At 39.5% G+C, this 19,834-nt stretch overlaps 1 protein-coding gene across 2 annotated transcripts in view; it reads left to right on the top strand.

The window, feature by feature from the left end:
* Positions 1 to 19,834, top strand: part of arhgef39 (Rho guanine nucleotide exchange factor (GEF) 39) — a 48,490-nt gene extending 28,656 nt beyond the window's left edge. For both annotated transcript variants that reach the window (XM_057324485.1, XM_057324484.1), the window contains exons 6-12: positions 3,989 to 4,059; positions 7,400 to 7,528; positions 10,050 to 10,279; positions 14,322 to 14,410; positions 18,311 to 18,437; positions 18,511 to 18,632; positions 18,985 to 19,834. In XM_057324485.1, the coding sequence (XP_057180468.1) occupies positions 3,989 to 4,059; positions 7,400 to 7,528; positions 10,050 to 10,279; positions 14,322 to 14,410; positions 18,311 to 18,437; positions 18,511 to 18,632; positions 18,985 to 19,024 (808 nt within the window). In that variant the 3' untranslated portion in view covers positions 19,025 to 19,834. The remainder of the gene's footprint in view (positions 1 to 3,988; positions 4,060 to 7,399; positions 7,529 to 10,049; positions 10,280 to 14,321; positions 14,411 to 18,310; positions 18,438 to 18,510; positions 18,633 to 18,984) is intronic.

Here is a 19,834-nt window from a genome sequence, read left to right as displayed (position 1 = left end):
CTTACTAGTAGACATCAGTTGAAAAACACAGCAAGAAATCAAGAAATCTTTATTTGTAATTTCTGAAAATGCAGTTGTGACTTTTCTTTTTACTTTTTACACATACAGAACAGCCTAGAAATACGCAGAAATGTGGGGGGGAAAGAGTGTGAATGGACTTCTGACATGTTTTTGCAACTGCATGGGAGTCTATGCGATTTGTAGCATTTCACCACCTGGCACCCGCATGTCTGCTTCAATGACCTCAGACTGCAAACACTTATGCTTGGGTCTCGACCCGATGAGGGACAGAGCCGAAAGAAAAGATATAGACACTTGCAGACAGAAATCAATGATGGTTGTCAATGAAGTCCAAGGTCATTGTGCCCCCTGAACAAATAGATTAAGGGAGCGCTTATTTGGCAGAGGTGCTTTTCAGGTGGTGACAGACGTTTAACATCATTTGTGATGAACCACGTGGCATTTTATCTGTGTCACTTTTTCTACTTGAATGTTACTTTTAACCAGTTAGCCATTGTTCGAGTAATATGCATATTTTGTTGTAATATACTGTTATGAATATAGACGCATGTTTCATCGGACACGCGCGCCTGGCCCGAAGTTAATTTCTGGTCTGTGTTTGTTTATCGTTCTGGCTAGTGGCTAATAATATAGCTATTTATATTTTAATCAATTTATATTAATTTATATTAATATTTTATTGTATAATAATTGTATTAAATAAACAATTTGTTGACTTTTTATTTTATGTTAATTGTAATAAATAACAATTTGTTGAATGGGTCGTGTAATGGGTCGCATTTAAGTTTAGCCAAGTAACAGTTCTTTTACTGGTAACCCAAAATAATACTGACTAGACATACTTTTAATTTGCTAGCTAATGTAATTTACTTGTTATATCTTTTGCGTGTTTTCAGAAATAATCTGCAGGGATTCTTTGCGGATGTGTACCGGAAGTTAGCGTGCATGCACAGTAACGTTTGTTTATATTATTGCTTTAAAACCGTCTTTATTGTGCATAACAGATATTGTACAATTAGTTATGATCTCTTTATTTGTACATGATAAATGTAAACTCCGACAAGCATTTTTTTCTATTAGTTTTTTTCAAAATTGATATGTAACAAATCAGGAAAATATACAGTCAGCTGGTCAAATGGTGTTTTTTAGATAAAGAAGAGCTGACTGTACTCTATTGTATATTTGAAATTGGTGAAATTATGCGATGTTATTTCATTTTAAATGTTGATTTGAGTTGATATGAGTACAAAATGTGATACGAAAGACAGGAAACGAACACAGCTGAAGAATGCTGATATTGACCAATCAGAATCGAGTATTCCTGTTTAACATAAACATTATCATAAACTGTATGTAAACACACTCTTTGAGTTTAACTACGAAGGATTTAATTCATTATTAGGCCTTGATCTTTATTTTATTTGTCAAGGACGGGGATCTAAAATGTATTCACACTCCATAAGAACATCCTAATGCTTGCATACTGGAAATTATCATAAATAATACTAGATAAATGAGCACGCACATGCCAGGATTTTCGACTCCGCTTTGAATATGACAAGCTTAGCACAATATCCCGAGACCACCGCTGTGAATAAATACAAATCCCGCAAACTGACTGTTCGCCTGAAACTGTATATTAAATCACCTCTAAACTCCCAGACACTGAGAGAGAGGGAGGGAGGGCCAAAAAGGAGCCATCAGATTTTGAAGGCCCCATATCAGATGTTTGCTCCCTTCTCCTTAGCCTTGTAGTCTCAACCCTCTTAAAATCTCTCGTCAGAAGTGGAGTTTAAAGGATGTGCTCCTCTACCCCCTGCCGTGGTTGTTACGGGTGACGGGTTGGCGGCTGCCACCACTGTTTACATAATTTCGACATGGCCGCAGGGAAAAAGAGACTGCGGCTGTAACCGTCTAAACTTCACACTCCTCCAATTAGAAAGGCCCCTGCTCTGCCACTTAGCACGGATCTCGCAGAACGAGAATATTCGAGCTTAAATTTTCAGCCCGCGGGGGATCGGCGGGCTGAGTCACCGAAGAAAGATACCACTGTGGGCTTGAGAAGATGTTTCAGACATGCTTAAAGATGCCCCAGTTTATCTGACGATATGTTAAACGGTGGACGTAAAGTGGAATTTAATGCCTGAATGTTGATTTTGTTGTTGTTGTTGTCGTGAACGTGGAAAGGAAATCAGAATTGACCTATTTACTTTCTTAATGCATATTCCTGATCTTTTCTGATCTTAGTACATTTGTGCATCATATTATACAACCAATTACAACAAAATGGGTAACATTTTTAAGGAAATCTAGATTAACATTGTATAAAGTAATTGGAACTAACAATAAGCAATACAATTTTTACATCTTACATTTAAACCTTGTATACAGGGCCTACTAATTCTTTCAACATTTAAAGTTGTATAGTTATTAGTTAACGCATTATGGTTTAACAATAAACATTAGTATTTTACTAAATGATCATTGAGGGAAAGTTATAATAAAAAAATTACAGTAATTGCTGATAAAATTGCTCATTGATAGTATGATGGTAGAATGAATTCATACATAACATTAACATATAGATTTTTTCTTTGTAATCTTTATTAAAAGCGATAGTTCACCCCCAAATGTAAATGCTGTCATCATTTACTCACCCTCATGGAATTTTAAACCTGTATGGCTTTCTTTCTTCTGCAGAACACAAAAGAAGATATTTTGAAGAATGTTGGTAACAGAAAACCGTCGGTCCCCATTGACTTGCATTGGTTTTGTCCATACAATAGAAGTGAAAGGGGACCAACGTTTTTTGTTTACCAACATTCTTTAAAACATCTTGTTTTGCAGAAGAAAGTCGTAAAGGTTTAATTTGACAAGATGGTGAGTAAATGATAACAGAATTTTCATTTTGGGGTGAACTATGCCTTACAAGTGTTTTTTTGAAACCGCTGTCATTTTCTGTCCTGTTATTTTCACGAACCGAACAATTCCCAATTCCTTCCTTTAAATATATTTTTAGTTCTTTCAGAAATGCGTGTCACACAGATTCTTTTGGATAATAGTTGACCTAGCTTTTAGCAATGAAACGCCGTACATTCTGTTTAATGAATGCATGTGCTATTTAGCATCACGGTATTTGCTTTAATGCATTTTTAATTGATAGATTAATTGCACACGTACACCTGCGCAATACTAATGCTCTTCCTCCAAACTTTTCAAGCTTCTCAAATCAAAGTGCAGAATCGTATTCCCCGTTGCCGCGATACCACAGAGTCTAAGTTCTCTGAGAGCCTTCTGGTTTGAAAGAGTCCTTTGATGTCTCTAGTTGCTGGAGCTCTTCTTAAGTGAACTGTAATCTCGGGTATTAAGACTCAATCTTAGACCCTGAAACAGTGAAATGAATTACCACCAAATTTTCTCCCTTCTCAATTTGGCCCTCACCTTGTGATAGGGGTCATTTGCTTAATAGGGCCCCGGCTATTTATAACCTTTTTGTGCGGATGAGGGATTATTGCACAATAATCAATATTAAATTTTTTCTGAAGTGCTGTCTGTTCATAGCGGGCTGAGGTGAATGCATAGTTCGTTATGTGTATACCGGGTCACCCAGTTCGGCTGGAAGGGAGTATGCTATATTCTATTTCTTTTTCTCTGTTTTTACACCTTATTTCAAATCCCTCTCGATTCTCTTTCTCGCCTCAATACAAAATCAAATTAGAGATCGCACAAAGATGGCACATTAGTGTATAGGCTTGAATGGACCTTTTTACCTCTTCAAAATAGAAAAACTGCAATTTTCTTTCCGTTTTAATGCGAGTAATTCGATGTCGTCTTATGCTGACAGCTCTTGTCCATCCTCCTTACCCTGACGCTCCGTGATCTGTTTTCTCTCGCGCTTCAAGGGTGTATTTATAGAAACTTGGCAATAAACCTGTGCCGTGTTTTGTTTGTTTGTTGCTTTTTTTAGGTACAAACATTTCTTGAGGGACCTGACAGAGAACACAAGTCCAGACAACCTGGAGTTTCAGCAGCTTTCAAGTAAGAGGATCCTCCGTCTCGCGACTCGACAAACACTCTCTTATCCTGTTAGCGCTCTGTGACAAAAATGTTGATGGGTTTAGCCTGTCGAGATTTTTTTGTTGTCATTATCTGTTTATTGTCAGGATCTGTATCACATTCACCCAAAAGTCACACTTGTTATGCATGTCAAATTTGCTTTCCACTCTAGTTTGTCACATACAGAGGAACCTAAAACAAGATCACTCGTTTGTTCGTGATGACGAGGTGCGTCGCGCAGATGAGCATTGCGCAGGATACCTCGGCCCGTTCAAGAATGTGCAAACGTCGAAATCCTTTCATATGCTGCCAAAACAAACCCGCATCTTAAAGGGAAAAAGTTTTAACGCTGGCAGTAGAAGAGACAGCCTCCCTTGTCTTTGTTAGGGTGACAAAGAACATCTTTGGGCTCCTGTTGTAGCTTTCGCGTGCCGTTTTTTTGTCACCGGGTGGCTGTGCTCGCCGCGGATGAAAGCACGGCTTAACGTAAATCTAAACTCTCGATGCGAATTTTGACATAATTAAAAGGGACCAGATCAGAGGATATCAACCGTGCGAAATGTAAATAAATAAAATCGCCAGCATCAACAGAAGCCCCGATAATGACTTTTTCTAACGTCAAATAAACAGCAAATCCGACTTAAAAGCCAGTGTACACAAGGAATTATTTATGTGTATCAATTAAAATCTCATTGGTTGCTTGCTGCTTTTGCTTACAAATTTAAAAAGCCCCTGATTCTAAGATGAAGGTACATATCCAGATTTACCCCTCCATTGCCTGTTCTTCCTCTCATTAGAGCTGCTTTTTAAACTCCCTTGCTTTTTTGCTTTTAGAGAGAGAAAGTTTTCTCATTCGGCCTGGGCATATTGTAAAGGGAATTCTTTAAAAACAACCCCAGACAAATCATATTGTATCTGATTAGGCAAACTAGCTGTGAAATCACAAGAGGTTTTCTAGTTTTCTTCATTTGTGGTGTTGTTTTTGTTGCATTTTTTCTGCCTTTCTTCTTTTCTTTCTTTTTTTGCCACTTTAGGAGTTATATCACAATATGGATATTTGTACTCGAAATTGCAGTTTTAATAACTTTTTTTTGAACTTGATAAAACTAAAGATAAGATTATGTAACACCTTACTCAAAACTGTTTTGTTTTTATTATTTTATTATCTATTAAACAGGGCTGTCAAGCGATTAATCGCGAGTAATCTCAGCCAGAATAAAAGTTTGTGTTTGCATAATATGTGTCTGTGTACTGTGCATATCAATTTTCTATTTATAAACACAAAAACATACACATACATAAATATATATATATATATATATTTAGGAAATAGTTAGATGTGTTTATTTATATTTACCAATAATTTGAATTATAAATAAATGTTTATTAATTTTTATATTTTTCCTAAATATATGCCTATGCATGTATGTTTTTGTGTTTATAAAATGAATATGCAAAGTGCACAGACATATATTATCTAAACACAAACTTTTATTGTAATGCGATTAATCACGAATAATCATTTGACAGTCCTAATATTAAAAGATTTTAGCTCTGAATTTGGATGTTTGGATGACACATTAAAGTTTTTACAGCATAGTAAGAATAGTACAAAACAAATATGTCCAATAATAAGTATTTTGTGAAACCATCCAGACCTTAACTGGATTTAGTTTTGCATGCTGCGTTTTATTTAAACTGTAAAAAAATTTATTGTAGGAATGAAATGCTTTTTTGAATGCAAACTTGTGCGGTACTTGCTACAAAGTATCTCCCGAACTCCTTTGTGAAGACTATGACGCTGTCAAAGGTTAATTAAAAAAAGTTAACATCGGAGAACTCCGCCGACCGAAGTTCTGTTTAAACATACTGGATGGCTAAAATAAAAAGACAGTGAGAAAGTGTTGGCAGAATGCGGAATGAGATCGTATTAATAATGCATCAGCCGCAGCTCTGTTGAAACACAATTATAGAGAAAGGTTTCTTAAAAGAAAAGGACTCAAAGAGTACAGACTGAGGGCCAGTCATCTCTAAACCTGCCACTTTGTTTGGTTGTGCTTGTAATTGTTCTAAAGATAAGCGTCTCAATTAGGCAGTGATTATTTAACCGAGGCGAAAGCCCCGAGTGCTGTTCGTTGTCTGCATTGTTAGAGTCAACAAGACCAAAGCTGGGTTTAAAATTAGCATCCATCTGCTTGTTTATGTTGCTTTATTCCTCTTAATGAGTCGACGATGTCTGCATTAGTTAATGAATTCTGTAAGCAGAGTTGCTGGAATGTTTTCTCTGTAAATTGTGGCGAACTTAAAGTACGATATGGAACTCGGAAAACAAATTCGTTATTTAGATGTTTTTAGATCATGCCTTTAAAAGCCCAAGCAACCTAAAGTAAAAAGCTGAAGTATTAAAAAAAACTATAAATATATATAATAACTATATTCACTATTCAATGACTTACTTTTCTTAAACATTGACACACAACTCATTGACCTTGTACTTTTGATGGGTAGCACAACATCCCATGGCAAGGTCTGCACATATGATTTCACCCAATCAGTGATGTTTGGAAATGGAAATGCACCCTCAACTTTCTCCAGGGGGTTGATGGTAAAATCAAACATTGTTATTATCATATGCAATAATGCCGCATGCATTATACATAAGCACCTATGGATGTGCACTTATTGTGCCACGCTGTTGTATTACTCCTTTGACACTTGTGTTAAATTTAAATGTGTAAAAATAGGTCACGTTTTACCTTAGTGTTTGTTACAGGGCTATTATGTAGATAAGTACCAACTAAATGGTATTAAACATTACAGTTTACTATAATAAAGTAAGTGTAGCTCATATAACAAAGACTGAAACAACATGAAATTGTTTGCTTTTCACATTTATATTATTACCTCACTTCAAGTATGTATTTCTGAATATATTATGTTGAGTGTGCTTACTTATTTGCTTTGAATGATGGTTAACCTGAACTTTATAAGGTAAAATGACCGCACAAATGACCGCAAACTTTATTTAACCGGCATTTCGGCACAAAGCCTTTGTTACCTGTTACTAAACCATCTATTCGGGTAAAAAATTGATTATAGATAATGTGCATCAATAAAGTAAATAGCTTCATACAGTAAAGAAAAAAAACACTATGCAAGACATGTAAGCCAATTTTACATCTAAGTTTTTTTTCTAATAATAGACTTTTTAGTGATGTATAATGAGGTTTCCTTTATGGACTTCTATGATTAAAAGTGCTTTAGAGTTACTGTAAGTTAGACATCCATCCACTGTTTCACACTTCATGTCGTCCCTCCGCAGAGGCAGTGAAGGCGGTGTCAGAGGTCGCCCAGCGCATCCAGGACAACGCTCACAGACAGGAGAACCACCTGCAGCTGCGCAGAGTCCAGAAACAGCTGAAGGGCCGAAAGACCAGAATCCTGGCTCCAGGTTAGCGACTGTGATCTCGCATTCTTTTTATCACCAGGGGAACCATGGAGAGAGACAGAGTTAATCGGATGAAGAAGGTCAGGTGGAAGACTGCGGAAAAGTAAAGCGCCCCGACTCTTCCGTAATCAGGCAGCTAGTTTAGTTTTCGTTGAGCACGACTGCGGCCTCCGACAGGAGAATTAAACGAATTTATTGACAGGTTCTCAGCGCTAATTGGTAATGGGGGGGAAGTGTGCCATCAGTCAGTTCTCGCCTCTTTAATGCTACTTGTGGAGTGGAGGTCCTTTCTTCCCCCTTATTTATCCCGGGGGAAAATGCCCACGTGTGAAACAAAGAAGAAGATGGAGAAGAAGGAAGAGAGGGAAAAAGATAGAAAGGGTCTTGTCGTGAGCGTCTTGGCCTGCCAATCTCCCCCAGGACCAATTAGAGCCTCTCCTCATCTTGTGGGCCGACAGATAAAAAGCGAGTTGGGAGAAACGGGAGGGAGAGTGTGTGCGTTTGAGCGCGGATGTGTGTGCACAAAGGTGGTTGGGAGGCTGGTGATGAATACCCAACGAGCGCTGGGCTCATTTCACACAGCGCCGGATGTAGGAAGGGTGTAAAAACCCATCTCATCCTGTTTTTCCAGGACTCGAGAAATCGAGGACTTTCTTTAGTCTAATAACGCTTATTTTCCCAGCTCGTTTTGGCACTTTTTCTGACTTCAGAAGGCCGTTGCGCGTCCGTTCTCTCCATTTCCTCCAATGTGCCTTAGTGAAAGCGATGCCTGACAGATGGGAGACTCCGAAACTTTAAGGCTCCAATATTAAGTGGCCGGCTCGGAGATAAGGCCAGTGTGATTCTCAAAGCTTGAATCAATGGGACATTGATACGCCAGACAGACGTTTGGTTGTCTTGGAGTTTAGAGCGGGATGTTGCCACTACCACGAAATAGAGGGATGGGTGGAGAGGCGGTCCTGTTGTGAATATATAAAGGAAATGTTTGCCTAAAAATGAACATTCGAAAATCTAAATTGTGTCATCTTTTAGTAATCTAATCCTCGTGTTCATCTTCATAGCTTATTCGAAAAACACAAAGAGAACAATTTATAGAAGTAGGTTTAAGCTGCACCTGCCATACAATGAAAGTGAAGGGTGACCACAGCTCTCGTGCAAGATTTTCACTGAATTATGACATAAATGTCAGTCCTTTTCTTAGGCAAAGCTACTTAATGGCTTTCAGAGTACTTGAAATGTCCGTCTATAGTGTAAGACACAATCTTTTTGTGTCTTATGAAGTGTACGGTAGTGACGCATTTCGAAATCAAGCTTGCGGTGGACAAATTGGCGTTCTCTTGAGTACTTTGTTTTGGGCCTTCAAGACACAATTTATCCTACAATTCAATAACCCGAATCAGAAAAAAACTGGGCTCCTGGGCTTCGCAAACCGCAGGTGAACATTCAAACCCTTTTTTAACAGACATGAAAGCGTAACCTATCCAACAAAGCCCTCTCGAAATTAACAATGATCTGACTTGCCATTCCATCACTTTCAAACGGAGACACGCTTTCATGTGTCTTCTGGCTCTTTGGCCCTGTCACATCAGGAGCGACCCGGCCGCTTTGTAGTGCAACCTTTAGCACCCTGCGAACCACTAGGTCCTTTGTAGCCGGGCAGAGGTTCGCTTTGACAGGGGAAGTTGAAAGCGTTCAACATGAAGAGGGGATCTCCAAGTTCCCGTTCTTTGAACTGAGCCGACGAAACCTTCCTCGGATGTGTCAATCCAGAGCGGGGTAGAAAACATGCGGAAAAACGTTTTCACATCCGATCGCTTCTTTTGTTGTATTAAACAGAAGAGGGGATTCTTTATTTAGTTGTTTTGTTTTTCTATTATTAGCATTGTTTTGTGTTAAAATCGATTGTCCGACTGTTCTGTCAGGCAACCTAATAACAAATACATTTGTGAGGTTGCAGCTCTAGAATCGAGCGTACCCATTCCCTGTAAGTTACATAGAGCTTAACCATGTAAACGCCCGTAACCAATTTAAAGAAGCCAAAGAAACTATTAAATCCAATCTGCACACGCCGCCCGAGAGCATCACAGGATGTGTCCTCATTGTTGCCTCGTATTAAACCTGTGGCATTTAAAAAAAGCAGTTTGACCCCTACTTGACCCCCTCTGCTAATCATAGAGTGCTTGTCTGTCGCTCAGAGCGTCCGTTCTGAGCCCCGTGCGCTCGCTATCGTCGCGGCCACAGTCGCCTAGGTTCACCGGGGCAATTAAAGGAATCAGTAGCAGGAATGAAATTTCATCTTATCTATCCAAATGTCAGCATCTAATTTAGTTTCCATCATGCAACTGCCAATCACTAAGGAGGAGATTGGTTGCCTCTCCTCAACTTAAGTCATGTAAACCTCCTGCTTTTTTCTTCTCTGGGTGAAATCGACTTTTTCTCTTAAATGTTGTAAAAGGTACAAGCGGCTACAATAAGTATGCCCTTAATACGATCTTTTAAGTTCTCTCTTATCGTTTTCTCGTAGGGAGGTGGTACATTCGGGAAGGCTGGTTGAAGATAGTGCCCCCTAAAGGCACGGAGGCCAAACCCAAAATGTTCTTCCTGTTCTCTGATATCCTGCTTCAAGCCAAACGGTTCAGTCCCATACACCCAACCAACGGGGGCAAGTTTGCCTGCCAGCGAATCTACCCGCTGAAGGAGTGTACTGCGGATAAAGTCTTTGGCCACACCAAAAGCCAAGGTGGCCTTATTAGTGTAAGTGTAAACTGTCAGTATTTCTATATTTTTTGGGATGTTTGTCAATTATTTTATGTGATTGAAGAATTGAATATTTTTGTAGAGGTGTTCTTTAAAGATATGCCTAAACGAGTGTAAGTTTTGTGCTATGAGAGTCTGAAAAAAATAATGCCGTGTATAATTTTTTGGAGGATCTGTTGACAGAAATGCAATATAATATACACAACTATGTGTTCAGAGGTGTATAAAGATCTTACTTATTGAAGAGTTATGTTTTTATTACCTTAGAATGAGCTATTCCTATCTACATACAGCGCGGGTCCGCTTGCATGGAATTCGCCATGTTGTTTCTACAGTAGCCCTAAATGGACAAACTGCTATACCGAGCGCGTTTCGTAAATACGTTATCTCCTTTGGCAAAGCAGCGAAAATGTGACGACATCTTTGTCCTGTGTCAGTTGCCGTAGTGCTTCGCAAGGGAGGGGGTAGGGTTGGGTGAGCCGTTGGTTGCAATTCGCAACCTCACCACTAGATGCCGCTAAAATCTCCACACTGCTCCTTTAACACATTTTGAGTCATTCGGCATTGATCTTGTTGTAAATAAATAAAAAGGACAACAGGTTGATTTAAAAGTAACACAAAATGTGGTGTTCTCTTGTATTGACCATTCACATCAGATATAGATTGGTGATGTGGGTTTTTCCTCCAGCAATATGTCAAGATTTGCACTTGACTAAGAAATTGATGTGTATAGTATACTGATGTATTGTTGATTTTAAAGTCTGTAAAAGATGTATGTAAATTCTCACGGTCAGATCCATGCGTTTTTCCAGGCCTAGTATTGGAAAATGGTCAAAATTATATATTGAAAGTTACTATTTTCCCGTAGGAAATCTGAACCGTATGTCCCTCCCCACACGAGAACGACTTGATCTGCAAGTTAGCGAAAAGCCATCAAGTCATCATTCTTCCGCTCGCACTAATTACTCAAACTCCTCGTAAGGCTTCAAGTTTTAATGTCTTGACACCGCTTGATCTCTTTCCAGGTCTCCGCGCTGCCGCTGTGTGACAAATTATGTCTAAACGATCTCCGCAATCTAATGAAACATTCAGGCGAATGTATTGCACAACACAAGGCTGTTGAGTGAAGTTGTCATTCCTAAAGCGTTCAGTTATTTGCTGTCCTTGTTGAAAAAAACAGTATATGCTGGTTAGGTAGGTTTTGAAGCATGGTAGCTTTTTTGTGCAGGTTTAAGCTGGTGATGTGCTGGTTTAAACTGGTTTAGGCTTAAACCAGCTCAGGACCAGCTACCATGCTTCAAAACCTACCTCACCAGCATATGCTGTTTTTTTCAACAGGGGTGAAATATAGGACTAGTGATGTGCTTTATTTTTCAAAGAAAGACATTTTATAGTGTTTATGATACATCTGCATAAGAATTAATGCTTGAATACGGTAACACAAATATCATTTTTAATAATAAAACAAAATTTTCCACTGGTACTATACTTATTGTCCCTGATAAACAAAGCTTTCATGTGACATGTACTTTATGGGTGCACTGAATAGACATAATGAGACTTGGAGCCGCCCACCCTGAAGAACTCTGGGTAGGCGCTCGCATCTCTCCATCAGATTCGATCAAAGATCTACTCTTCCGCTCCGCCACTGAATGCATCTTCCCGAACCACTGTCACCACCCCGTGCTCCTCCGCTCTCATCCGCCCGGGCTGCGGGCAGAGGCCGCGTATTATCTAATGGCTAGAAATGGCAATTCATTAGCCCGATATCCCTCTGAGGCCCCAAATGCATACTCAATAGCATTAGGTATAATTTCTCATAAGGACACATTATTGATCCGCGTTCCACCCGCCTCCCACCTGGACCGGAGAGGAAAGAGCCCGTCAGCAGTCTCGTGCCCCTCCCCAACCGGGCCGTGAAGAATTACAGCAAAATTAAATTTGACAGCTGGAAATGCCATGGCAATCTATATGCAAAGTTTGAAAGTAGTAGTAGTAGGGGAAAGGATAGAAAATGTGCTATGAAAATTTAGCTCCTCTCTCTCTTTCACGAGCCTCCATTTGTCTAGATGAGAGAGTGTTTGTATTTGGATAATTTTTTCGCCCCTTCTCTATTTCTCATTGCACATCTCCGCGCCCCCTTCCTCTCATCTCGCCGCCTTCCTCTTGCAGATCCGACTCTTTCTTCCTCCACCTCCTTGAATATTATTCTGCATCCATGACCGATTCCCTTTGATGTATAAATAATCAAGTGAAATTATGGAGAGGCTCCTCTCGTCGGCGTTCTTATTATACAAGTAATTTCTACCTAAGAGGGTCAGATTTCCTGACAAATCCCTAATTGCAGTGTCGCGGTGCAAGTGGAATCTATTTGTGCGTAAACCGGGCCACCCGTTCCCCCACGTGGAGCACCCCCAATACCGCGCTCCGCCTCGCTTACTGAACTCGGTAATTTTATAACACTTTTGATGATGGTAGATTTGAAATCCTAATCTATTTAATGCATAATGAGAAACAGCACCACCCCCCCTTTCTTATAATATATATCTGCAGCGTTATTCGTTTTACCGGGTGTCCATTAAAAACCTCTCATTACAATTCTGTCCCCAGCGGTAATAAAGATTAAAACCGATTATTGATATGCTGTCTGTAACTGCCGCAGTTTCCTCCGCTCCTGTGGTTTCAGGTAAATGCGAAAGGTCATTTAATACTATCAGGGCCCAATTATAATCCACTCTAATGGGCCCCCGCCGTAATTATTGCCGGGATAAAGCCCTCGTCTCTGTTTGGGGTTGGACGCTTTCCGTTGTCTTGTTTGACATGTGTAATCTAGCAGTGAAGTCTCCTCAGCGCGGATGAGAGATGGTAATTGCTGTTGATTCAGGGATGAGCCATCTGACGGGGGAGGAGAACAGGGGCCGAGCTGGAAAACTTGTCCTCGATGTGTAGATCATCGCCAGATTAGCAGTTGAGAGCGTCAACGGGCACATCTGTGCATCTTTGCTCGTGTCTTTTTCTTTGGGGTTTGTTTCGTTCCAGTTTATCTGGTGTGATGATCGGTTTGGTATCTGATCGGTTGACTGATGTGCTTGATACTAATGATGCTGAAGATGTTGATGTTCTCAGAGGTCGATTAACTAGTCATCGTCGTAATGTTTATAAATAAAATGTGTTTTTTAAGTTTAGCGCTTTTCATCATGTGCATTATATCAAAGCAGCTGTGCAGGAAAAAACATGTTAAACAACATTAAATAAATATAGGCCTACATAATATGAAATAGAGAAAACTAAAGAAAATATAGTACAGAGAGACATACATGTCTATGTATTTAGATATACAGTATATACACCACACATACGGTATATATTGCTGCTGTCCTTCTGAAACCTCCTATCCCCATATTTTGTGATTTTTATTTTTTGTCATACATCATCATTATTAGTCACCCCTTATGTTTGTCACTGGGTTTTGCAAATATGTAATCAATAAAAAGTATTAAAAAGTATTGACAACACAGTATTTATTCATTTAAAAAGAAATGTAAAGCGAATTTGGACCTCCGTGCTTTTGAAAGGATAGTACTGATACACATATATCTATATTAAGTCTCATTAAAAGTGTTCTGTATATCTTGAGTAAACATTTTTTATAAAAGTGTAAGGACTGTTGCCACGTTGATTGTTGGTGAGAGGACATCAACAAAGTGGTTCCTGGGCGCCCTCTAGTGGTCCAGTTAAATTGTGCACAGTAATGCAAGTCAAGCCAATGAGAATCAGTGTAGTTTAGGCATTTGGCAGATACTTTTATCCAAAGCAGCTTGCAGTGCGTTAAAGCTATATGTTTTATCATCACATGCAAACCATGGGATTGAACCCATGACCTTTGACCTGCTTGCACCATGCGCTACAATTCTGAATAAAAGGTCACATACAACACCTCAGCAGATCGAAGAACATGTAGATCATATGTTTGATTGTGAAAACATTCAATCTTTTCCCATAAAACACATCACTAACTCTAAAATCTTCTCTCCTCCAGTTGACTTTTGCCAGAGCCAAACTGTTGCTGATGTCTGAGGACCAGGAGGACATCAACGATTGGTACCGCAGCATCTGCTTGGCCACCGGGTGAGTATTGATCTGACACGTGTCATCTTTGAGTGACAGGTTAACTGTCGCTTTAACATAACATCAGTCCTTCGTCCTCTCACGGGGGTGGGGTCAGAGCAGATGTGGGAGGTGCCGTTCACATGGGACAGGCCTAGATCTCACTGCCAGGCTAATTAGTTTATCACTCTGTTTGAGAGGGATAAACTGTCACCTCACGCCGTCCTCATAGCGGGGAGATTCACACGCGTGGCCTCCTGCCCAACCGTAGACTCGTGGGAGAACAATTAGAGACGGAGCTGGACAGCGTGCGGTTGCTGAGGTCAGAGGTGAATTGTGTGGGGGGGACTCTGTGTGTCGACATTCCAGTCATTGTCCTCTTACCTCACCCCAATTCTCAACAGCAAGTTTTTGATTTTTAATTATGAAGTTGAGTATTTTGCGGAAAATAGAATATGAGTTTTACTCTGATCAGTTTTTTTATCTGTTCTTATCTTTATTACTCAACTCAACTAAAATTTATTTATATAGCGCTTTTTACAATTTTCATTGTTACAAAGCAGCTGTACATAAGACATATTGACTATAAGCAAACCAATTAAAGTTGTACCTGCAGAAACAAGAAAAAGGTGAAAACAAAGACAGACAGACATACCCCCATACAAAACACTCCACACACACACAGTATGCACACGTACTAACACACGGACGCGCACGCACACACACACACGTACACAGACAAGTACGCGCACACACAAAGACACGCACGCACACACAGGTGGTCGAGTGGTTCGTGCTCCGACATGTGGCGCCGGTTCGTCCTGGGCGACCCGAGTTCGAATCCCGGCTCGTGGTCCTTTCCCGATCCTACCCCCTCTCTGATCCACTTCGCTTCCTGTCCTCTCTGAAAAGAGTCACTCTCTCTGTCAAATAAAGGCAAAAAACGCCAAAAATAAATCTTAAAAAAAAAAACTTTAAAATTCTGAAGCACCCCCCCGGCCAGGCATATGCAAAACAGTATGCAAACGGTGGCGAGGAACCCAAAACTCTAATCGAGAAAAAAAACCTCAGGAGAACCCAGGCCCAATCAGGGGATTCCAGTTCCCCTCTGGCAAAAGCTGCTGCCTCTGCACAAGCTCCAGAGAGCTTGCACAACAAGGCTAAATAAGATAAATAAACTTACTAGTAAGGTAAATTATAGTTTAAGATTATCATTAATAATCTAATAGCATTTGAAATTTTGTGGTGAGGACGTGTCAGGTGACCGCGTCCTTCTTTATCCAGCTCTATCATCTCAGCTCTTGTCAGGTCGCCGCTTCCCATTCTCCGCTCTACCATCAGGGCAGGCCATGAACTGCATCCTGCTCGCTGTGGTAACCTTGGAACAATGAGACAAGACTGGCTGAGAGTAGAGTACTGTTCTGCACTCTTTGATGCAGCAAGTGCATCAGTTGTGGTTTTGGTTCCGGTTGATCTAACTAGTGCAGCCTAAACCCTCAGAAGATTTATATTATGGAAGTCTAGTGTATGCAAGATTAAAAAGATGTGTCTTTAGTCTAGATTTAAACTGACAGAGTGTGTCTGCCTCCCGGACAGTGCAGGGAAGACTATTCCAAAGTTTAGGCGCTAGATAGGAGAAGGATCTACCACCTGCACTTGATTTTGAAATTCTAGGTATTACCAACTGACAGGACGCCTGAGAGCATAATGCACGTGAAGGACTGTAATACAAGAGGAGTTACTTTTATTACGAAGTAGGGGTGTCCTCGACTTAGGATTTACATAGTCGAATCAGAATTGTCACGTCTTGCCTATAGTCGAATTGCAAATCAAACGTTAACTTACATAATTAGTTTAGAACAGAATGTACCTTTATAATAAATGAAATAAAAAACGAAATAAGCCAGATTCAGGTCACAATGTGGAAAATAAATGTGTTTAGGCAAAATGTCTGAAATGCAGGGGAACATATATTCAAAACACAAGCCACAAATAGTCAAATTAATGGACATTTTCCTTAAACATCACGTAACACAGTGCCACTTACTAGACCAGATCTCACTTCAAAACTACTCGATGATAATGAATTATTTTTTACAAACGGAAATACAGCACGTTCCTTACCAATGAACTCCCAATAAAGTTACTTTAATTACCGCATGTAAAGGAGGAATGCAATAAAACATCTTACCATTTAAACAGTCAAAAAGTCCCTTTCACCTTTTTTCCAGCGCACTCTTTCTCCGTTCTCCTGACAGTTCTGAAAGTCTGCGCCGTACTTGCTACATGCGGTGACTTTGGTTATATTACGTTATTCTTTTTTGTTTCATCTCATTAAGCGTAAAGTTCGGTCTAAGTAACAAACTACGTGCATTTACAGACAAAGTGTGTTGTATGCCCAAACATTCAGTAAGTGACAAATGTTTGGAAAAGGTGTACACATTCATTTGCGAGTCATCTGCGGGTGCGTGCGGAACGTGCTGCTTCACTTTACCGGTCTCACAGCACAGAAGACGCCGAGAGATGCAATCCTGCGCTGGGTCATAGCCAGACCCCACGCTCATATGCGCCAGGGGTTTCGGTACCCAACCTTAAATTTCTTAATTTCTTTACGTCATAAATAATATTTTTGGCGGCGCAGTGCGTGCCCGTCTGCTACGCCACTGCCCATATAACCAAAATGGCATAACACCTCTGCGAAGATTCGACTGAGATTGGTAGTCGAATCAGGTTCCTCCTATCGAATCGTAGACTATTCGGGGTCACCCCTATTATGAACTAAGCTTCTAAACATAGTCTATACTATTATATGTTATTATTATACCGTATGTTCTATAACTTATTTATTCATTAGTTTTACGAGTGATTGAAGTAAAAAAAGAGCTGTTTTCCCTAAATGAGCTTTTGTTTCTGGGCTGGAGGTTTAAATAAATAGTTAATCAAACTCATTTATTTCAAAAGATCAAGGAAAAATAGATGTCTCTTTATATGAGCCTCCTTTATTCCTTGGTCTTTTAATTACCTTTAAACTTTACGGGCTCCATGTCAGTGATCAGAGTCACGTGACTGTTTCCTATTCTTATTTTATATGCCATCATTATCTGTAATGCAAATGTAATCGTTTCCTTACATGAATCGCTATCAGGTTCCTGTTATTGATATGGCGTCATGTTTTTGCTATTACTAGTGGTCGGGAAATACAATCCTTGAGCTTATTTTCTGTTGTTGCATATCAGTGATCTGATTGTCACCGATTATTGACTCGGAGCAAGACCACAAGAGTATCGTGCCCTAAAATCCCATTGAAACAGTTTTTTTAAACGTCTCCCAATACAAGAGCAATGTTAATGAACACAGATTATTTGAACCGCTAGTTGTCGACCAGGAAACTCGCTTGGTCAATCGATGGTGGTGGTGACATGAGGTGGAGGCAGCCGGAGCCTTGTGACAAAACTGAGCGTCTCTCATCGAGGCAGACCATCCGCTGAGACTCAGAGTTAGATACGCGTCTCATGTAGACACTGAATACTTTCCTTTAACTCTTACCAGATAAAACATGCACATCCTGTGCTACAGGTATAGATACAATGCCTCCGGTACTGGATCAATCGTGTGAACGAATGTAATAAAGATCACTGCATATTAAAGTATTTTTATTGTAGTTTTCCTACTTTAAGCTTATAGAAATGTCATATTTTAACATATATTAACTTGTCGAAACCTAGAACATTTCTTTGCATAAGTTACAGGTAAAATGTTTTGAGAAACAAGGTGAAGCGTTTGAAGAAATGGTCCACCAGGTGTATCAAAATGTCAGGTTTGACATGTCTAAGATAAAGATTTGCTATTGATGGTTTCATGATTCTCCGTTAAACTGTTTCTGGTTCAGTATATGAAAGATTTTCTTATTTTCCATCTCAGGCAGCTGAAGTCAAAGAATACAGTGGTGCACAGAAGAGATGAACTGAGGAGAAGACCCATCAGATCAGATCCTGACAGTCAGAATACTCCAGATCTCCAGCCAACTTGTGGAATGAAAAGAACCATGGTCGGTTAAATATCAGTTATTTATTACTAACTAGTATTAGTATGTTGTTTTCATTTTGGTTCATCTCATCCAGGTACTGGATGAAGATGTAAAGGGACTTACGGAGGGGCACATCAGCAGCTCCGCAACATCGACGGGGGAGAACGACCACAGCGCCAACAAGAGGATGAAACACGATGACGCTCCCTCTGTGAGGTAGAGTTTTCTGATTTCATAAAAAACGATGCGGAATGTCGCATGTGTTTAAGAAACATTTATAATGCAAAGCCACTTTGACAAGTGTGATTTAATCATTATATTGTGTGCATTGGGGTGACTTTCGCTGTCCCCTCGAATGGTTTAAAAAACATGATTAAAATAATCAATAATATTCATAATAAATGAATAAATAATTTGATAACAGTGTTTCACTGTCCCTAATACTGCTGTCACTAACATCACAAAATTGAATACTGTACACCCATACCGCGTCAGAATATCTGTGTACCGTGAATGATAATGTATATACCTGTGAGATTTTCAATGATGTCTCACATTGTTAATTCAGACCTCAGGAATCCGCAGGCTCAAGCTGTGTCATTCTGTGAGGGGCTTCAAAGTGTGAGAAAGCTGAAAGATCTGCCCAGGAGACACAGATGAGGAGAACATCCCAGAGGTGATTTGGGCTAGAAGGAATGCAATTCACTCCATGGCATTTGAAAGAATGCTTGTTTTGTTCTTGGATACCAAAGAATTTGGTGCAGTGCAGGGTTTATACAAGTATTTGGATATTTTTAAGCATGTATGACGTTCACATTTTAAAATATTTTTGTACTGTGATGTCTTAAGGTTTTGGCTATGCAGAATGTGCTTGGCCCAAATTGATCACACATAAAGACCAATATCTATTTGTCATAATATAACACACAATTATAATACAAATTTATAATGTAACTGAATATTTATTCATTCCTTACTGATTATATTCGCAACACAAACTCAATATTATTACAGGAATACGATTTTATCATGTGATGAAGATTTGAATGACTGATGCTATGACACTTTTATTCTTGCACATTATTTGTAGTACTAACACTGGAATAAAAGGAAACGCCCATGTTACTATGTATAAATATATTGCATGTTGCTTTAAGTATAATCTTACCCCGCATATTCGTTATCAACTGATTATGTATTACAGTGTACAGTAAATTGCCAAAGTGCTGTTTTTCTATGTTTCTTGTTTTGTTAACAAGCTAAATCCTTTTCCTGTGCTGGAGAGATTTAATGACTGAAATATGTTACACTGGTCAATATTATATATTTTTTTGCATATGAATTAATAAAAGCTCATTGATTTGGTCTTAACATTGCAATACACCGTTGAACTTGCCATGCAACATAAAATGAGTTTA

This window comes from Triplophysa rosa, linkage group LG24 (assembly GCF_024868665.1).
Source record: "Triplophysa rosa linkage group LG24, Trosa_1v2, whole genome shotgun sequence".
Taxonomy (NCBI): domain Eukaryota; kingdom Metazoa; phylum Chordata; class Actinopteri; order Cypriniformes; family Nemacheilidae; genus Triplophysa; species Triplophysa rosa.
Note: the sequence above shows the minus strand (reverse complement) of the source record. Positions and strands in the feature narration are given on the sequence as shown.